This window comes from Bufo gargarizans, chromosome 6 (assembly GCF_014858855.1).
Source record: "Bufo gargarizans isolate SCDJY-AF-19 chromosome 6, ASM1485885v1, whole genome shotgun sequence".
Taxonomy (NCBI): domain Eukaryota; kingdom Metazoa; phylum Chordata; class Amphibia; order Anura; family Bufonidae; genus Bufo; species Bufo gargarizans.
Window position 1 is genome coordinate 249,792,037 of NC_058085.1, and position 15,892 is coordinate 249,807,928.

Below are 15,892 nucleotides of genomic sequence, written 5' to 3' on the forward strand. Positions count from 1 at the left end.
TACCAAGGGAAATTACATGCCATGCTTGCTTTGTTTCCTGAATTTACCTGCCCTTTTTCCTCAACAGTTTTGCTTCAATTTGAGGATTTATCTACATATGTGTTTTAGAGATATTTGAAAATGGTATTTATTAATGTTTTACGAGTATGGCTTTCTTTGTCTGCCAACGGTGACTTAAGTCTTGTTTGCCCTTACTACACGTATGTACGACAGAGCTGGAGGGGAGGAAACTTTATAGGCAGCGATCATTAAGGCTACTTTCACACTTTTTTTTTATGAATAATGCAAACGGATCCGTTCTGAACGGATACAAGCGTTTGCATTATTGGTACGGATCCGTCTGTGCAGATACAAGACGGATCCGAACAAAGCGCGAGTGTTAAAGTAGCCTAACCTTTACCAACCAGGCCACCAACAACAACGCCCAGTCTGATCACTGGGAGACCAGACTGACTGTGTCAATTGTAGAACAACCACAGGCCTTTTAAAGAAAGAAGCTCCTTGGAGCAGGCAGGATCATGGAGAAGAAGCAGTGTAAAGTATGGCTGGCACTGTGGCTGTTTGATTCTATTGGGACTAATAGGGTGGCTTCTATTATTTGAACACAGCATATACCATTTGTGATACTGCAGAATAGTGAATGGTGGTATTATTTGGGAAATATGTTTTACCAAAAGGAAATGAGTGGGGCTGTTATTATGTAGGCACAGTTTGCAGATATTGAGTGTTGATACTTCCCAATACATGGCAGAATTATCAGCAGTTGCATTTAGCAACTGCTATGCGGACTGCGGCAGCTGTAGGCATGGCTATACTGAGGTGAGTGGCTGTAACAAAACTCTGTACAGCAAGGAGCTTTATTACTGGTCGGTTTGGTCGGGCTGCCGGACCAATCGGCGCACCGCTCTGAAACTGTGGAGGGAGGCTTGTCAGTGGCGTGCAATCTTTACGGGGAAAGCAGACTCTTGGTGGGCAGTGGGTTTTAGGTTTTTGGAAACTTTTGATATGCAGAGCGTGGCTGAGCGCTTCTGACTCCTCATTGAGCGGGGGTCTCGGAGCTGGCATTTCTGCCGATCAACACTTTTGATATGTCCCTATGATATATCAAAAGTTTCACAAAAATGTTTAGTTACTTTTTAATGCTGTTCAGGGTGCCTGCCCCTGGATCTGGAGTGGCAGCACAGCAGGCTATTATAACACTACATTGGACTGTACTTTATCACTTGACTATAATAGCCTTCTGTGCATTTACTTCAGAGACCTCCCAGGGGCTTAGTAACCTTGTCCTGAAGGGAGGAGCAATGTTATTTACATGGCACTGTATGTTGGAGGGGCTGATGTTATTTACATAGGACTGCATGTTAGAGAAGCAGCAGAGAGGTTATTTGCATGGGACTGAATGTTGGGAGGGGAGAGATGTTATTTAGACTAGTAATGGTTCCCCTCCTTAAATACCCACCTCTTAGGGCACGTTCACACCACCGCTATTTATTACTCTGTTAGATGAGCAGATTAACAAAAATAATCGAGGTGCTGGATTGGGCACATAACCGAGATAAACAGAATTGACAGACTCAGAACAGGCGGACCAGTGTAGAAATGCCTATCCTTGTCTGCAAAACAGACAAGAATAGGACAGGTTATATTTTTTTTTTTTGCAGGGCTACAGAACGGAGCAACGGATGCGGACAGCAAACAAGAGTGCTGTCTGCATCTTTTGCGGCCCCATTCAAGTGAATGGGTCCGCACCCAAGCAGCAAAAACTGCGGCCCGGATGCGGACCATAAAAACGGTCGTGTGCATGAGGCCTAAGGCTACTTTCACACTGGTGTTTTGGCTTTCCATTTGCGAGATCCGTTCAGGGCTCTCACAAGTGGTCCAAAATGGATCAGTTTTGCCCTAATGCATTCTAAATGGGAAAGTATCCGCTCAGAATGTATCAGTTTGCCTCAGTTCCGTCTCCATTCCACTTTGGAGACGGACACCAAAACGCATCTCATGAAACCGAGTCAAACGGATCCTGGCACACAATGTAAGTCAATGGGGACGGATCAGTTTTCACTGGCACAATAGAAACTGGATCCGTCCTCCATTGACTTTCAGTGGAGTTCAAGACGGATCCGTCTTGGCAGTGTTAAAGATAATACAAACTGATCCATTCTGAACGGACACAGATGTTTGTATTATCTGAATGGATCTGCACCAAATGAGAGTGTGAAAGTAGCTATGGAGGCTCTAGAGACACAAGGAAAGTGGCAATCCTCATGAGAAAACCCTGCTAAGACAAAATACATTTTGTGCCTACAGATAAGCCGGCACCTACCTGAGGCATCCTTGTGTTGATAGCTGGGTACTGTTGCTAATAGTGCTGAATGAACACTGAGAGCTGCAAGAAGAAAGTGTCGGAAGACCTCTACAAAAGAGAAGGGATAAGTGTCACTGTACAAACCGTGCACAACATTCCTGTACAGCAAATGTAGACTAGCCAGATGGTGCAGGCAAACTATAGGGGTCTGTCCGTATGGGACATGAATTCAGTGTAAAAGATCTACTACAATATCCACGAGTTACATCTGGACTTGCCACCGATTTCACCTTACGCAATTCATAATGGACATGCTGTGGATTTAAAGAGATTTTCCTAGACTGCAATGTTGATGGCCTAACCTCAGGATAAGTCATTATCAGATTGGTAGGGGTCTAACACCTGACACCCCCATCGATCTGCTGATCATGGAAAGCAGAGAAGGCTCCATCCACTGTGTAGTTTACAGTACCAGTGTACTGCAGCTCAGCTCCCATTCACTTCAATGGGAGCTAAGCTGCAGTACCCCGCCACGGCCAGTAGAAGGAGTCTACTGCTTCCAGCTTCATCCACTGTATATAGTTTCCAGCGCTGGCGGCTGCGTGAAACAGCTGATCAGTGGGGGTGCCAGGTTTCGGACCCTGACCAATCTGACATCAATGAGGTATCTGAAGGGTAAGTCATCAATACTGAATTCCCAGAAAACGCCTTTAAAATTCGGATTCCATGCATTTTAGTGACAGAGTATATGGATGAGAGTTGGTAAAATCTCATTTACATGACTGGTATTGCCATGTACTGCATATTTTCATTCTACATATGTACATACTCTCAATATAAAAGAATCCTGTTCTTGGAGTTTCTCATTCAGATTTCCTAATGAATGATGCTTTAGTCCCTGGTTCCCAAATGAGGGATTCTCCAATATTAACTCATTAACCAGAGGGCCCCCTTAAACCTTTAGGCCTCTTTCAAACGAACTATACGGATTGGCTCCAGATGCGTTCAGTGAAACTTGCACTGCGATTGTGTTCAGTTTTTTCCGCGTGGGTGCAATGCATTTTGATTCGTATTGACGCGTTTTTCACACACGTGATAAAAAAACAAGGTTTACAAACAACATCTCTTAGCAACCATCAGTGAAAAATGCATTGCATCTGGAAGCAAGTCAGTGAAGTTTTTCACTGAAGCCCCATTCACTTCTGTGGGGCCAGAGCTGTGTGAAAAACGCAGAATATAGAACATGCTGCGTTTTTCATGTAACACAGAACTGATGCGTGAAAAAAAATGTACACAGACCCATTGAAATGAATGGGTCAGTATTCAGTGCGGGTGCTATGCTTTCACGTCACACATTGCACCCGTGCGGGAAGACTAGCTTGTGTGAAAGGGGCCTTAAGCACTAAACCATTTACTGTTCACCCTTTATTCACTGTTAGGGGAGTTCCACAAAATAGCAGGTTCATTTCTGAAGTAAAAAAGCAATGAATGGAGAGCAAGATGCGCATGCGCAGCATACTCTCCTTCACTTCCAAGGCCCCATTTCTGGAGATAGGTGGGACCCGCACCTTTCTGACATGGATGGCATATCCTAGTGATTTGCCATCAATGTCCAAGATGGGACAACCCCTGTAATCCCTTCCTGCACCTTGATGTAACTGTATGCTGAGCACTAACTTTTTGCACCTCCACAGTTATACCGTGGGGGCTGTGCTGTAATAAGCAGTCTAGCTCTGATCCTGGCCATTTAACCCCTTAGATGCTGCTGTCAATAGTGGCCGCATCATTTAACAGGTGAGACAGAGGAAGAGTAATCCCTGGAAGCGACTGCAGAGTGCCGATGGCTGCTATGGTAGCCAGGGGGCCCATGGTGGCCATTAGATCCTGGAGGCAGGGTCTAATAGGCTGCCTGTCAGTAGTATACTGACAGGCAAGGATCGCAGGTACAAGTTCCCTTGTGGGACTAATAAATAGAGTAAACAAAATACAAAATGTTTTTAAGAGTAAAAAGCAAACATCCCCCCCCCCAACCTGCATGTTCATCAATAAGTCTTTATTATAAAATAAAAAATTACTAAACATATTCGGTATTGATGCAATATCCTAAAATGGTACTAATAAAACTACAGAATTTCACACAAAAAAAAAAAAAAGTTTTCATACAGCACAATATGTTATGGCTTTTAGAATATAGCGACACAAAAAATAAAAAAAATGTAATAGATTTGGTTGTACAAAAGTGAAAAAAAAAAAAAAAAAAAAAAAAAATACATAAAATAATATATACATATGGTATCTCCATAACAAAAAAGAAACAAAAGAATAAATACAGTAAAGCAGTATGTACCCCAACGTGGTAGCAATGATAACCACTTCATTCCTCAAAAAAAAAAAAAAAAATGAAAATTATATTACACACACCCTCAGAAAACTCTGTTAAAAGCGAAAATATTTTTTTCATACAGAAGTTGTAAAACAAAACTAAAAACAACAAACAAATCAAGAGCTGTTTGTAGTTCATTCTGCCTTTCATAAAGTGGATAAAAAGTGATCAAGGAGACAAATACACCCCAAAATGGTACCAATAAATACTACAGCTTGTCCTTGCAAAAAACAAGCCCTCACACAGCTCCATCAATGGAAACATCAAAATGTTACAGCTCTCAGAATATGGAGACACAAAAATAAATTATTCATTTTAATGCTTAAGTGCATTAACCCCTTCTGCTCCATGCCATTTTTTGTCACTTTATGTGGTATTAACTTTGGAACACTTTTACTCATCCAGGCCATTCTCATGATACATTGTACTTCATGATAGTCATAAATTTGAGTCAATATATTTCACCTTTATTTATGAAAAAATCCCAAAATTTACCCCCCCCAAAATTAAAAATTTACAATTTTCTAAATTTCAATTTCTGTGCTTTTAAAACAGAAAGGGATACCTCATAAAATAGTTATTACTTAACATTCCCCATATGTCTAATTTATGTTGCCATCATCTTGTAAATGTCATTTTATTTTTTAGGACTTTAGAAGCTTTAGAATTTTAGAAGCAATTCTTAAAATGTTTAAGAAAATTTCCAAAATCCACTTTTTAAAGGACCAGTACAGGTCTGAAGTCACTTTGTGGGGCTTACATAGTGGATACCCCCATAAATGACCCTATTGTAGGAACTACACCCCTTGAGTTAATCCAAACAGGTTTTGCAAACTTTGTTAACCCTTTAGGTGTTCCACAAGAATTAAAAGGAAAATGGAGATTACATTTCTATATTGCACTTTTTTGGCAGATTTTCCATTTTAATCCATTTTTTGCTTTAACACGTCGAGGGTTAACAGCTGAACAAAACTCAATATTTATTACCCTGATTCTGTAGTTTACAGAAACACTCCACATGTGGTTGTAAACTGATGTAAGAGCACACGGCAGGGCGCAGAAGAAAAAGGAACGCCATATGGTTTTTGGAGGGCAGATTTTGCTGGACTGTTTTTTAGAGGCCATGTCCCATTTGAAGCCCCCCTGATGCACCCCTACAGTAGAAACTCCCAAAAAGTGATCCCATTTTGGAAACTAGGGGATAAGGTGCCAGTTTTAATGGTACAATTTTGGGGTACATATGATTTTTAATTGTTCTATATTACATTTTTTGAGAGGCAAGGAAACAAAAAAATGGCTGTTTTGGCACTGTTTTTATTTTTTGCAACAGTCATCTGACAGGGTAGATAATGTGCTATGTATATAGAGCAGGTTGTTACGGACGCAATGATATCAAATATGTCTACTTTCTTTGTTTCAGTTTTACATAATAAAGCATTTTTTTTTTTTTATTACGTTTATGTGTCTCCATTTTCTGAACGCTTTTTTTCTTCTGCCGATCGTTTTGTGCGGAGGCTCGTTTTCTGCAGGAAGAGTTTAAGTTTTTATTGGTAACATTTTTGGGTACATATGATCTTTTTGCCCACACAATATGGGGCAAGGTGACCAAAAAATTGGTTGTTTTGGCACAGTTTATTTATTTTTACAGCCGTTCACCTGAGGGGTTAGATCATGTGACATTTTTATAGAGCAGATAGTTACGGACGTGGCAATACCCAATATGTATACTTTTTCTCATTTAAGTTTTAAACAATAATAGCATTTTTTATATTTTAGTGTCTCCATAGTCTGAGAGCCATAGTTTTTCTTTTTTGGGGGCGACTGTCTTAGGTAGGATCTCATTTTTTGAGGGATGAGGTGACTGTTTGATTGGTACTTTTTTGGGGGGCATATGCCATTTTGATCTCTTGATGTTGCAAGTTATGTGATGTTAGGTGACAAAAAAAAATAAAAATAAAAAAATTCTTTTTGGCAGTTTTTTTTTTTTTTTTTTTTTTTACGGTCTTCACCTGAGGGTCATGTGATATTTTTATAGAGCTGGTTGTTATACCTAATATCTCTACTTTTTATTTTACTTTAACACAATAGGGTCTAATTTTTTATTTATTTATTCTGGTTCAAGGTATTTTGGACCATTCCTCTTTACAAAACATCTTTAGTTCATTCAGGTTTGATGGCTTCCGAGCATGGACAGCTCTCTTTAAGTCACACCACAGATTTTCAATTATATTCAGGTCTGGGGACTGAGATGGCCATTCCAAAATGTTGTACTTGTTCCTCTGCATAAATGCCTTAGTGGATTTTGAGCAGCACACAACCACAACAACACACACTGTAAACCCTCAGAGCACTGCAGACAGAAAGTATGACTGTACTGAATTGCTGCTTATTAAGGGTACTTTCACACTTGCGTTTTTCTTTTCCGGCATAGAGTTCCGTTACAGGGGCTCTATACCGGAAAAGAACTGATCAGTTTTATCCCCTTGCATTCTGAATGGAGAGAAATCTGTTCAGGATTAGAGATGAGCGAACCTCTGTTTTAAGTTCGGCGTCTAAAGTTCGGGTTTGGATTAGAGGAGAATCCCGATCTGGAACCGGATATGGATTCCGACTTCCGTTGTGGTCCGTGGTAGCGGAATCAATAATGGCCGATTATTGATTCCGCTACCACGGACCACAACGGAAGTCGGAATCCATATCGGGATTCTCCGCTAATCCAAACCCGAACTTTAGACGCCGAACTTAAAACAGAAGTTCGCTCATCTCTATTCAGGATGCATCAGGTTGTCTTCAGTTCAGTCGTTTTGACTGATCAGGCAAAAGATAAAACCGCAGCATGCTACGGTTTAATCTCCGGCGAAAAAAACTGAAGACTTGCCTGAATGCCTGATCCTTCCTTCCGGTCTGCGCAGACTGAAAAAATAAAATAAAATGCCGGATCCGTTTTGCCGGATGGCACTGGAAAGAAGGGTCCGGCATTTCAATGCATTTTTTCGACTGATCGGGCATTTTTAAGACTTTTTTTTCCCGGAGATGGAATTACTTGCCGGATCTCTCTGCCGCAAGTGTGAAAGTACCCTATGTGTGGAGATGAACATTGTATTTTTTTTTTTATACAGCCCATTATACAGATGACAACTGCTATTTGAATAGAAACAAGAACGGACTTCCTTATCCACACATAAATCAACAAAATACAATCTATCCAATGTGGACTGCATAATATGCTGGTGTGAGGAGAATTAGAGCAATTGATCTGCCATATAAGAAAATATATCACTTGCTCATTCCTAACGTACCATATACACCGTATGGGTCCAATATACATGTCTATCCAGACAAATGGTATAGTTTATTGAAAGACTTATTTTATCTTATTTTTATATCTCTGATATTGCACGCATATATGTGTATACGTTTTAAGTTATAATTTTATACGTATATTACTATTGTAATAAAATTTGCATTTTAACAAAAAAATTGATAGATATAGATTTATCCAAGTGAGGTGTGCCCAACCTACCTACATATTATACATATTTATTCTACGGATTGGGTGTATCTGCTTTGGTTGGAGGCACCCTACCATAAACAGAGAAGAGGTGAGCCAACACTTCGATTTCATTTTTTGAAAAATAAAAGCGTTATGCTCTTGAAAAAAAAAAAAAAATAAACAAAGTAGGCCAGTCCTGAAGAGGTTAAGGTGGATTTAGATGTGCAGATAATCGGGAACAAATGTTCCTGCGAACATTCCTGACAGCCCGTTTAAAGGTGCCGCAGATCACCTGATGAACAAGGGAAAAAAATTGTCATTCATGCAGGCACCTAAATTATTGTTTCAGGGCAGCAGATTGTGCGGTCTAACAGGGATATGCTGCCCAGAAACAATGCAGCTATATGAGGACAAGAGATTGCAATGGTGACTCTTTGTCCTCATAATGTGATCACTGCATGTAAATGCAGCGCTTCACCTCTGCTTAACGAGCAGCCGACTGTCGGGAAGGAACGCTTCCATCTCGGCAATCTGATGGTTGTTGGCCTGTGTCGACCTTTAAAAGAGGACCGGTCACCACGGCTGACACGTCTGCTTTCATAAATACTCATCACGATCACATAAAGCTGCACCGTGTTCAGCTACAGACTGTCAGCCCCAGGACCTCCAGCAATATATAAAGGAGTGTAATGCTCCATGCACAGGCATACATTACAACTAGACAGCCCTGGTGATCATGTTGCTTGGACTGATGGCTGTAAGGTCCCCCCAAGCCATCAGCACTGACTGTAGTCACTCCTTGCACAATCAGCAATTGTACAGATATACAACACTGTGTGCAATAATGTTCCATACCTTTCTATATTAATATCTTTAATTTTCACATGTTCTGTTTCTTCATCATTCTCCAAGTTCTAAGAAAAAGTTCAAAAAGTGTAACAGAATGTGTAAAATGCGAAAGAATGTGATAGCGAGACTGGAAGGAATGCAGAACAGGTTCAGTTACATTTACCGCAGGAATGACAGCGAAAAACAATATCAGAACAAGGAAGGAGCACCTAAGTGTCTGCAAACTTACTGTGGAGTAAACTCTCTCTAGTCCACATGTGGCCCCCGTCCTGCTGGACAGAAACACAGCAGATTGTACAATCAGCTGCGTTTCTTACCGGAGCGCCGCACAGCTCTGGATTAAAAGGTCCTGCTCCTACACTGTGAAAGCCTAGGACCCAAGGAGAAGACAAAGGTGGCTTATTTGTACCTATGTAACTTGCTCAACTGTAGGTGCACTTGGCAGCTGAAGGCATCTGTGTTGGCCCCATGTTCATATGTGCCCGCATTGCTGAGAATAATGAAGCTCTAATATATGCAAATTAGTCTCCTAGGAGCAACAGGGGCGTTGTCATTACACCTAGAGGCTCTGCTCTCTCTGCGACTGCCGCTCCCTGTGCACTTTGACTGACAGGGCCAGTTAGAATAAACATAATTACACCTGGTCCTGTCAAAGTACAGAGGGTGCGGTAGTTGCAGAGAGAGCAGAGCCTCTAGGAGTAACAGTAACGCCCCCATTGCCCCTAGAGGGTCATTTGCATATATTAAAACATCAATATTGTCAGCAATGCGGGCACATATGAACATGGGACCAACACAGATGCCTTCAGCTGCCAAGCGCACATGTAACAGGTCAGCCAGTGTCAAGGGTACAAATCTGCTGACAGATGCCCTTCCTCATCACTGACTTGTATCATCGCCGATAAATAAGTAATCTCTCGTTTGTTGCCTGATTTGCATCTTTGATCAGAATGAAAGATTTATGATTAAGGGCAGCACATCTTCCTGTGTAATGAGGGATGTGCGGGCGCTAATCAACAGAACCGAATGATGGAGGAATCACCGCGGTCTTGTGTAATAGGCCGATGCAAATGAGCACAGATTGCTGTATTTCAAAGGGCTGCAGAAAAAATCATCAATGTGACAATGCGGCCCCCATGCCAGTAAAGACTGTGCACCCCTGCTCTAGACAGACCCAGAAGACACGTGGACAGCATAGAGAGGGTCTGTTACTAAGAAACCGGCTGTTGGAGACAAGATGATACAAGTGCCGCTGTGGTGGTCACGGTCCACCCAGGCGGGTATATAATGCTATGTATCACAAGACTCTTCTTGGTGACTGCAGGGCCAGCATCCATTTAAAAAGGAGTGGTCTCCATGAGATTGGGGGGGGGGGGGGGGGGTGCCATTATTAATGGGTATGTGGTCATTAAAATTGAATTCACCTTGTACTTGTGTCGATTCTGCTGAGTCTCATTATCCCCACCAAAATGTAGAGCCCCAAATCTGGCCCCGGTATCTTCAATAGACATCTCAAATGCATCATCGATAGTGAAGTTACCCATCAGGTCTTTGGAGCAGTGTGGTCTGACCTGCAATACATAGGACTAGATTACACATCTCAGTGCATGGAAGAACCCAGAACGGACACCAAGACAGGGATGGGCAAACTGTGGTAAAACTACAAATCCCATCATGCCCTGCTGTAGGCAGACTGGGTGTTGTAGTTTTACAACAGCTGGAGAGCCGCAGTTTGCCCATCCCTGACCTTATCCAAGGCTAAGACTAAAGTGATCACTTTAGTCTTAGGGTTTATGTGGAAATAGCTCACCTCCTCACAACCACGGTCAGGTGCTCAGGTCTGAATTGATTCACCCTTCAAATTTAAATAATTTGCAATGGAAGACTGGCACACTTAACACATGGGACAATGTGGGCGAAGTCTGGACCACAATACGTTTAATAACAAACACAATATGTTAAAATATATAAAAGGTATAGTAAAAATATTGGCTTTCACGGTGCGTGCCGTCATAGAATTCCGTTATGGCCCGTGGTAACGGAATCCATATCGGAATTGTAATAAAACCCGAACCCCAAACTCGTAAAACAAGTTCGCTCATCCCTAGTGTACCGTTTTCCCCTGCTCCTATCTAGTGCTACCAGCAGCTTAACATGGTCAAAACTGACAAACGCCTTTTAAATCTTAAAGGGGCATTCCGGTTATAACAAGTTACCCCTGGGGGGGGGGGTCCTACCACTGTACTCAGCTATCTCCGGCGCTCACATAGAAATTAACGGAGTGGCAGCACGCTTTTCCGACCAGCCGCTCTGTCCATTTTAGCGGGGCTCCATGGGGTACAGGGCCCCCGTACTTGTGATCAGTGGGGGTCCCGGCAGTAGGAACTCCTCCAATCTGATATTTATACCCTATTCTGTGTATAGGGCATAAATTGATATAACCAGAATACCCTGTTAAGTTTAGTGAGAGCAATCAGATGCCTACGCTCCCTCTCAAGGCGTGCAGTCTCACACAGAAACAGCAGCTGTATCTTCCTCTTCCCCATTGTTATTTACCAAATATAGATGATTTCCTGGGTTATCCCCGGGATAGGTCATCGATAACTCCCGACACCCCCACAGATCAGCTGTTTGAAGGCTCTTGCGCCATATGTTGTATAGTGGCTGTGCTTGGTACTGCAGCTCGATCCCATACACCTAAATTGTTTGACTGCTCCGTACAGTATTCAAACAAAGTATTATGTGAATCGACCTTGGATGTTTCATCTGAAGTGGATTTTCTCATCCCTACTCAGGATAGCTCATCAATATCAGATTGGTGGGGGCCGAACACCCAGCACCCCCACCTATCAGCTGCATGAGGAGATGGGACGTGCAGCGTGCACGTGCCGTCTTTCTTCCTGCTCGCTGCTGCTTTGTCATAGACATAGCAGCGGCAAACAGAGCATAGGTCATCAATATTAAAAGCCCGGAGAACCCCTTTAAATTGACACGATCTCACAGTGCAGATCAATTTACGCTTCAAATTTATTTTTCTAAAAATCTCATCCACTTTGCTGCTACCGTTCTGCGTCTCGGGTGGAAGTACCTCCCTAAACCGCTACCATAGTGTTCTATAGTTTTTCAATACTTTGTTTCTATGTCTCTCTATAAACTGTGGATAAGGGGCTTGTTCACACGAACGTAAGGGCTCCGTGCCCGTGCTGTGGACCGCAAATTGCAGTGCGTAATGCACGGGCACCGACCATGGGGCAGCCGCATGCGGATGGCAGACCCATTCACCTGAATGGGGTCTGTGATCCATCCGCTGCGCAAAAAGATATAACGAGTTCTATCTTTTTGCGGAACGGAAGCACGGAACACCATAGAAGCACTCCGTAGTGCTTCCGTGGGATTCCATTCCTTGCTTGCTTTTCGCACCGCATCTCCGGACCAATTCAAGTAAATGGGTCTGCATCAGTGATGCGGAATGCACACAGCTGGTGACCCGTGTATTGCGGAACTGCCATATGCGGCCCTCAGCACAGAGCCCGTGCGGTCGTGTGAAGCCCTAACAGTGATGGCTATAAGCTAATCACCTGTCATCTGGGCGGCGCTGGAGTCCCACAGGCCAACATACACTGCACACGACTGGTCTGCGCGGTTTCCGTAACGCCCATACAAGGGAACAGGGGTTCCATAAATGTAGCACAGTGAGCAACACTGCTTCCGCAGCCCGCTCAATTAGGGAGATTTAGCAAAACTGGTGGAAAGGAAAACTGGCTTACAGTCATGTGAAAAAATTAGGACACCCTTTGAAAGCATGTGGTTTTTTGTAACATTTTTAATAAAAGGTTATTTCATCTCCGTTTCAACAATACAGAGAGATTAAAGTAATCCAACTAAACAAAGAAAACTGAAGAAAAGTCTTTTCAAGATCTTCTGTAAATGTCATTCTACAAAAATGCCTATTCTAACTGAGGAAAAAGATAGGACACCCTTGCCCCTAATAGCGAGTGTTACCTCCTTTGGCTGAAATAACTGCAGTGAGACGGTTCTTGTAGCCATCTACCAGTCTTCGACATCGGTCTGAGGAAATTTAACCCCACTCCTCAATGCAGAACTTTTTCAGCTGTGAGATGTTTGAGGGGTTTCTTGCACGTACAGCCCTTTTCAAGTCACCCCACAGCATCTCAATGGGATTCAAATCTGGACTTTGACTTGGCCATTCCAGGACTCTCCATTTCTTCTTTTTCAGCCAATCTTTGGTTGATTTACTAGTATGTTTTGGGTCATTGTCATGTTGCATGGTCCAGTTCCGCTTCAGCTTTAATTTTCTAACTGATGGTCTCACATGTTCTTCAAGCACCTTCTGATACACAGTAGAATTCATCGTGGATTCTATGATGGTGAGCTGACCAGGTCCTGCTGCAGCAAAGCAGCCCCAAACCATGACACTTCCACCTCCATGCTTCACAGTTGGTATGAGGTTCTTTTCTTGGAATGCTGTGTTTGGTTTACGCCAAACATGTCCTCTGCTGTTGTGTCCAAATAATTCAATTTTGGACTCATCTGTCCAAAGAACATTATTCCAGAAGTCCTGGTCTTTGTCAACTTTATCTCTGGCAAATGTCAGTCTGGCCTCGATGTTTCTCTTGGAAAGCAAAGGTTTCCTCCTTGCACACCTCCCATGCAAGTTAAACTTGTACAGTCTCTTTCTGATTGTAGAGGCATGTACTTCTACATCAACAGTAGCCAGAGCCTGCTGTAGTTCTCGAGATGACACTTTAGGGTTTTTGGAGACCTCTTTTAGCATCTTGCGGTCTGCTCTTGGGGTGAACTTGCTGGGGCGACCAGTCCTGGGCATGTTGGCAGTTGTTTTGAAAGCCCTCCACTTGTAGACTATCTTCCGGACAGTGGAATGGCTGATTTCAAAATCTTTTGAGATCTTTTTAAATCCCTTCCCAGACTCATAGGCTGCTACAATCTTTTTTCTGAAGTCCTCTGACAGCTCTTTTGCTCTCACCATGGTGCTCACTCTCACTTCAACAGTCAGGAGCACACCAAACTAAATGTCTGAGGTTTAAATAGGGCAAGCCTCATTCAACATGCAGAGTAACGATCTACTAATTATGTGCACCTGGTGTGATATACCTGTGTGAGATCTGAGCCAATTTAAGAGGGAATACATGTGAGGGTGTCCTATCTTTTTCCTCAGTTAGAATAGGCATTTTTGTAGAATGACATTTACAGAAGATCTTGAAAAGACTTTTCTTCAGTTTTCTTTGTTTAGTTGGATTACTTTAATCTCTCTGTATTGTTGAAACGGAGATGAAATAACCTTTTATTAAAAATGTTACAAAAAACCACATGCTTTCAAAGGGTGTCCTAATTTTTTCACATGACTGTAGTTGTCCATAGCAACCAATCAGATTCCTCCTTTCATTTTTCAGAGCTCCTTTGGAAAATGAAAGGTGGAATCCGATTGGTTGCTATGGGCCAGTTTCCATGGGAAAAGGGTCCATTTTGGGATTAAATTAATCCTTTATGGTCTAGGAGTACGTTGGGAAGTGCTCCATCACCAGTGTAATGTGAACACAGCCTTAGAAAAACATACAAGGATCTGCGAGGTTTAAAGGGGTTCTGTCATGAGAAATAACTTTATGTAGCTGACTGACATGAGCGATGTGCTAATGTCAGCAGTACATAACAGTATGCTTTATAACTCCCTGCCTGCCGCTGTTCTCTTAAATGACTTGTATAATATGCTAATGAGCCTCTAGGTGCTATTAGGGCGTTGCTTCAGCACCTAGAGGCTCGGTCTACGCACCCTTGGGCACACCCAGGTCCAGTTGATTGACTTTCGAGTTCTCCTCAGTGTCCCCTAAATCCCGAGCCATCCCGTTTGGTATTCGGCGCAGTGAGTGAAGGACGCGCTCCTGCTGCCGGCTTCCTTCGGCGCAGTGAGGAAGCTGGCAGCAGGACTGCGTCACAGGCGTGGGATTTACGGGACACTGAGGAGAACTCGAAAGTCAATCAACTGGACCTGGGTGTGCCCAAGGGTGCGTAGACCGAGCCTCTAGGTGCTGAAGCAACACCCTAATAGCACCTAGAGGCTCATAAGCATATTATACAAGTCTGTTATTTGACAGAACAGCAGCAGGCAGGGAGTTATAAAACATACTGTTATGTAGTGCCGACATTAGCACATCGCTCATGTCAGTCAGCTACATAATGTTATTTCTCATGACAGAAAAATGGCAGAAAACTTTTGCGCAGTGAGATTGTGTCCATAGCGGTGCCCCCCATCCTAACACTGGACGGGCCACAGGGTCCAGCACAACCCTGGACCATAACTATGCTACAAAGCTCCTGGAGAAGCCCCTTAATAGAATACACATAAACTCTCTCATTAATTTAAAGGGGAAGCCACTGAGGACTCTCCCAGTCCTGAGCTGGTCACCCACCTTTGAGGTTGTCACCCTCCAGTCTTCCACATAGAGAGCACACGACCAGCCTGAAGTGCCTTAGCACGGTCCTTACATTCCCACAAGCCTGGGTTCCTTCCTCCAAATCTCCCTCAGCAACATCCTGCAAACTTCTCACAAAAAAAAAAAAGAAAAAGTTCAGCCCCCTCTCTCGGTCACGTGACTACACCCCCTCCCAGTTCAGGTGACGCACTGAAGAAATATCCCATAACTCAGTGAGCTGATGAGCGCTGCAGTCACGCACATAAGGGCGCACACTCATGGCCCCCGCACAATAGTCTACATACACTCTCTCTGACATGTGACGTAGTCTCGTCTTTGTTTACATTTCTTCCTCACTACAAAATGGACTCCAGCGGCCGACTGACCGAACGCGCATGCTCAGTGACTACAGC

General features: G+C 43.0%; 1 protein-coding gene across 3 annotated transcripts in view; it reads right to left on the bottom strand.

Annotated features, from left to right (window-relative positions):
- The window catches only part of TMEM134 (transmembrane protein 134), a 19,345-nt gene extending 3,475 nt beyond the window's left edge, over nt 1–15,870 (bottom strand). The window contains exons 1-5 of one of the 3 annotated variants that reach the window (XM_044300289.1): nt 15,785–15,870; nt 15,477–15,607; nt 10,455–10,601; nt 9,037–9,095; nt 2,324–2,413 (exon numbers count right to left, since the gene is read on the bottom strand). In XM_044300289.1, coding sequence (XP_044156224.1) covers nt 2,324–2,413; nt 9,037–9,095; nt 10,455–10,574 — 269 coding nt within the window. In that variant the 5' untranslated portion in view covers nt 10,575–10,601; nt 15,477–15,607; nt 15,785–15,870. Of the gene's footprint in view, nt 1–2,323; nt 2,414–9,036; nt 9,096–10,454; nt 10,602–15,476; nt 15,751–15,784 lie in introns of those variants that run through there. The other 2 variants (XM_044300288.1, XM_044300290.1) reach the window with 2 other exon arrangements.
- Nucleotides 15,871–15,892: the final 22 nt, after the last annotated feature.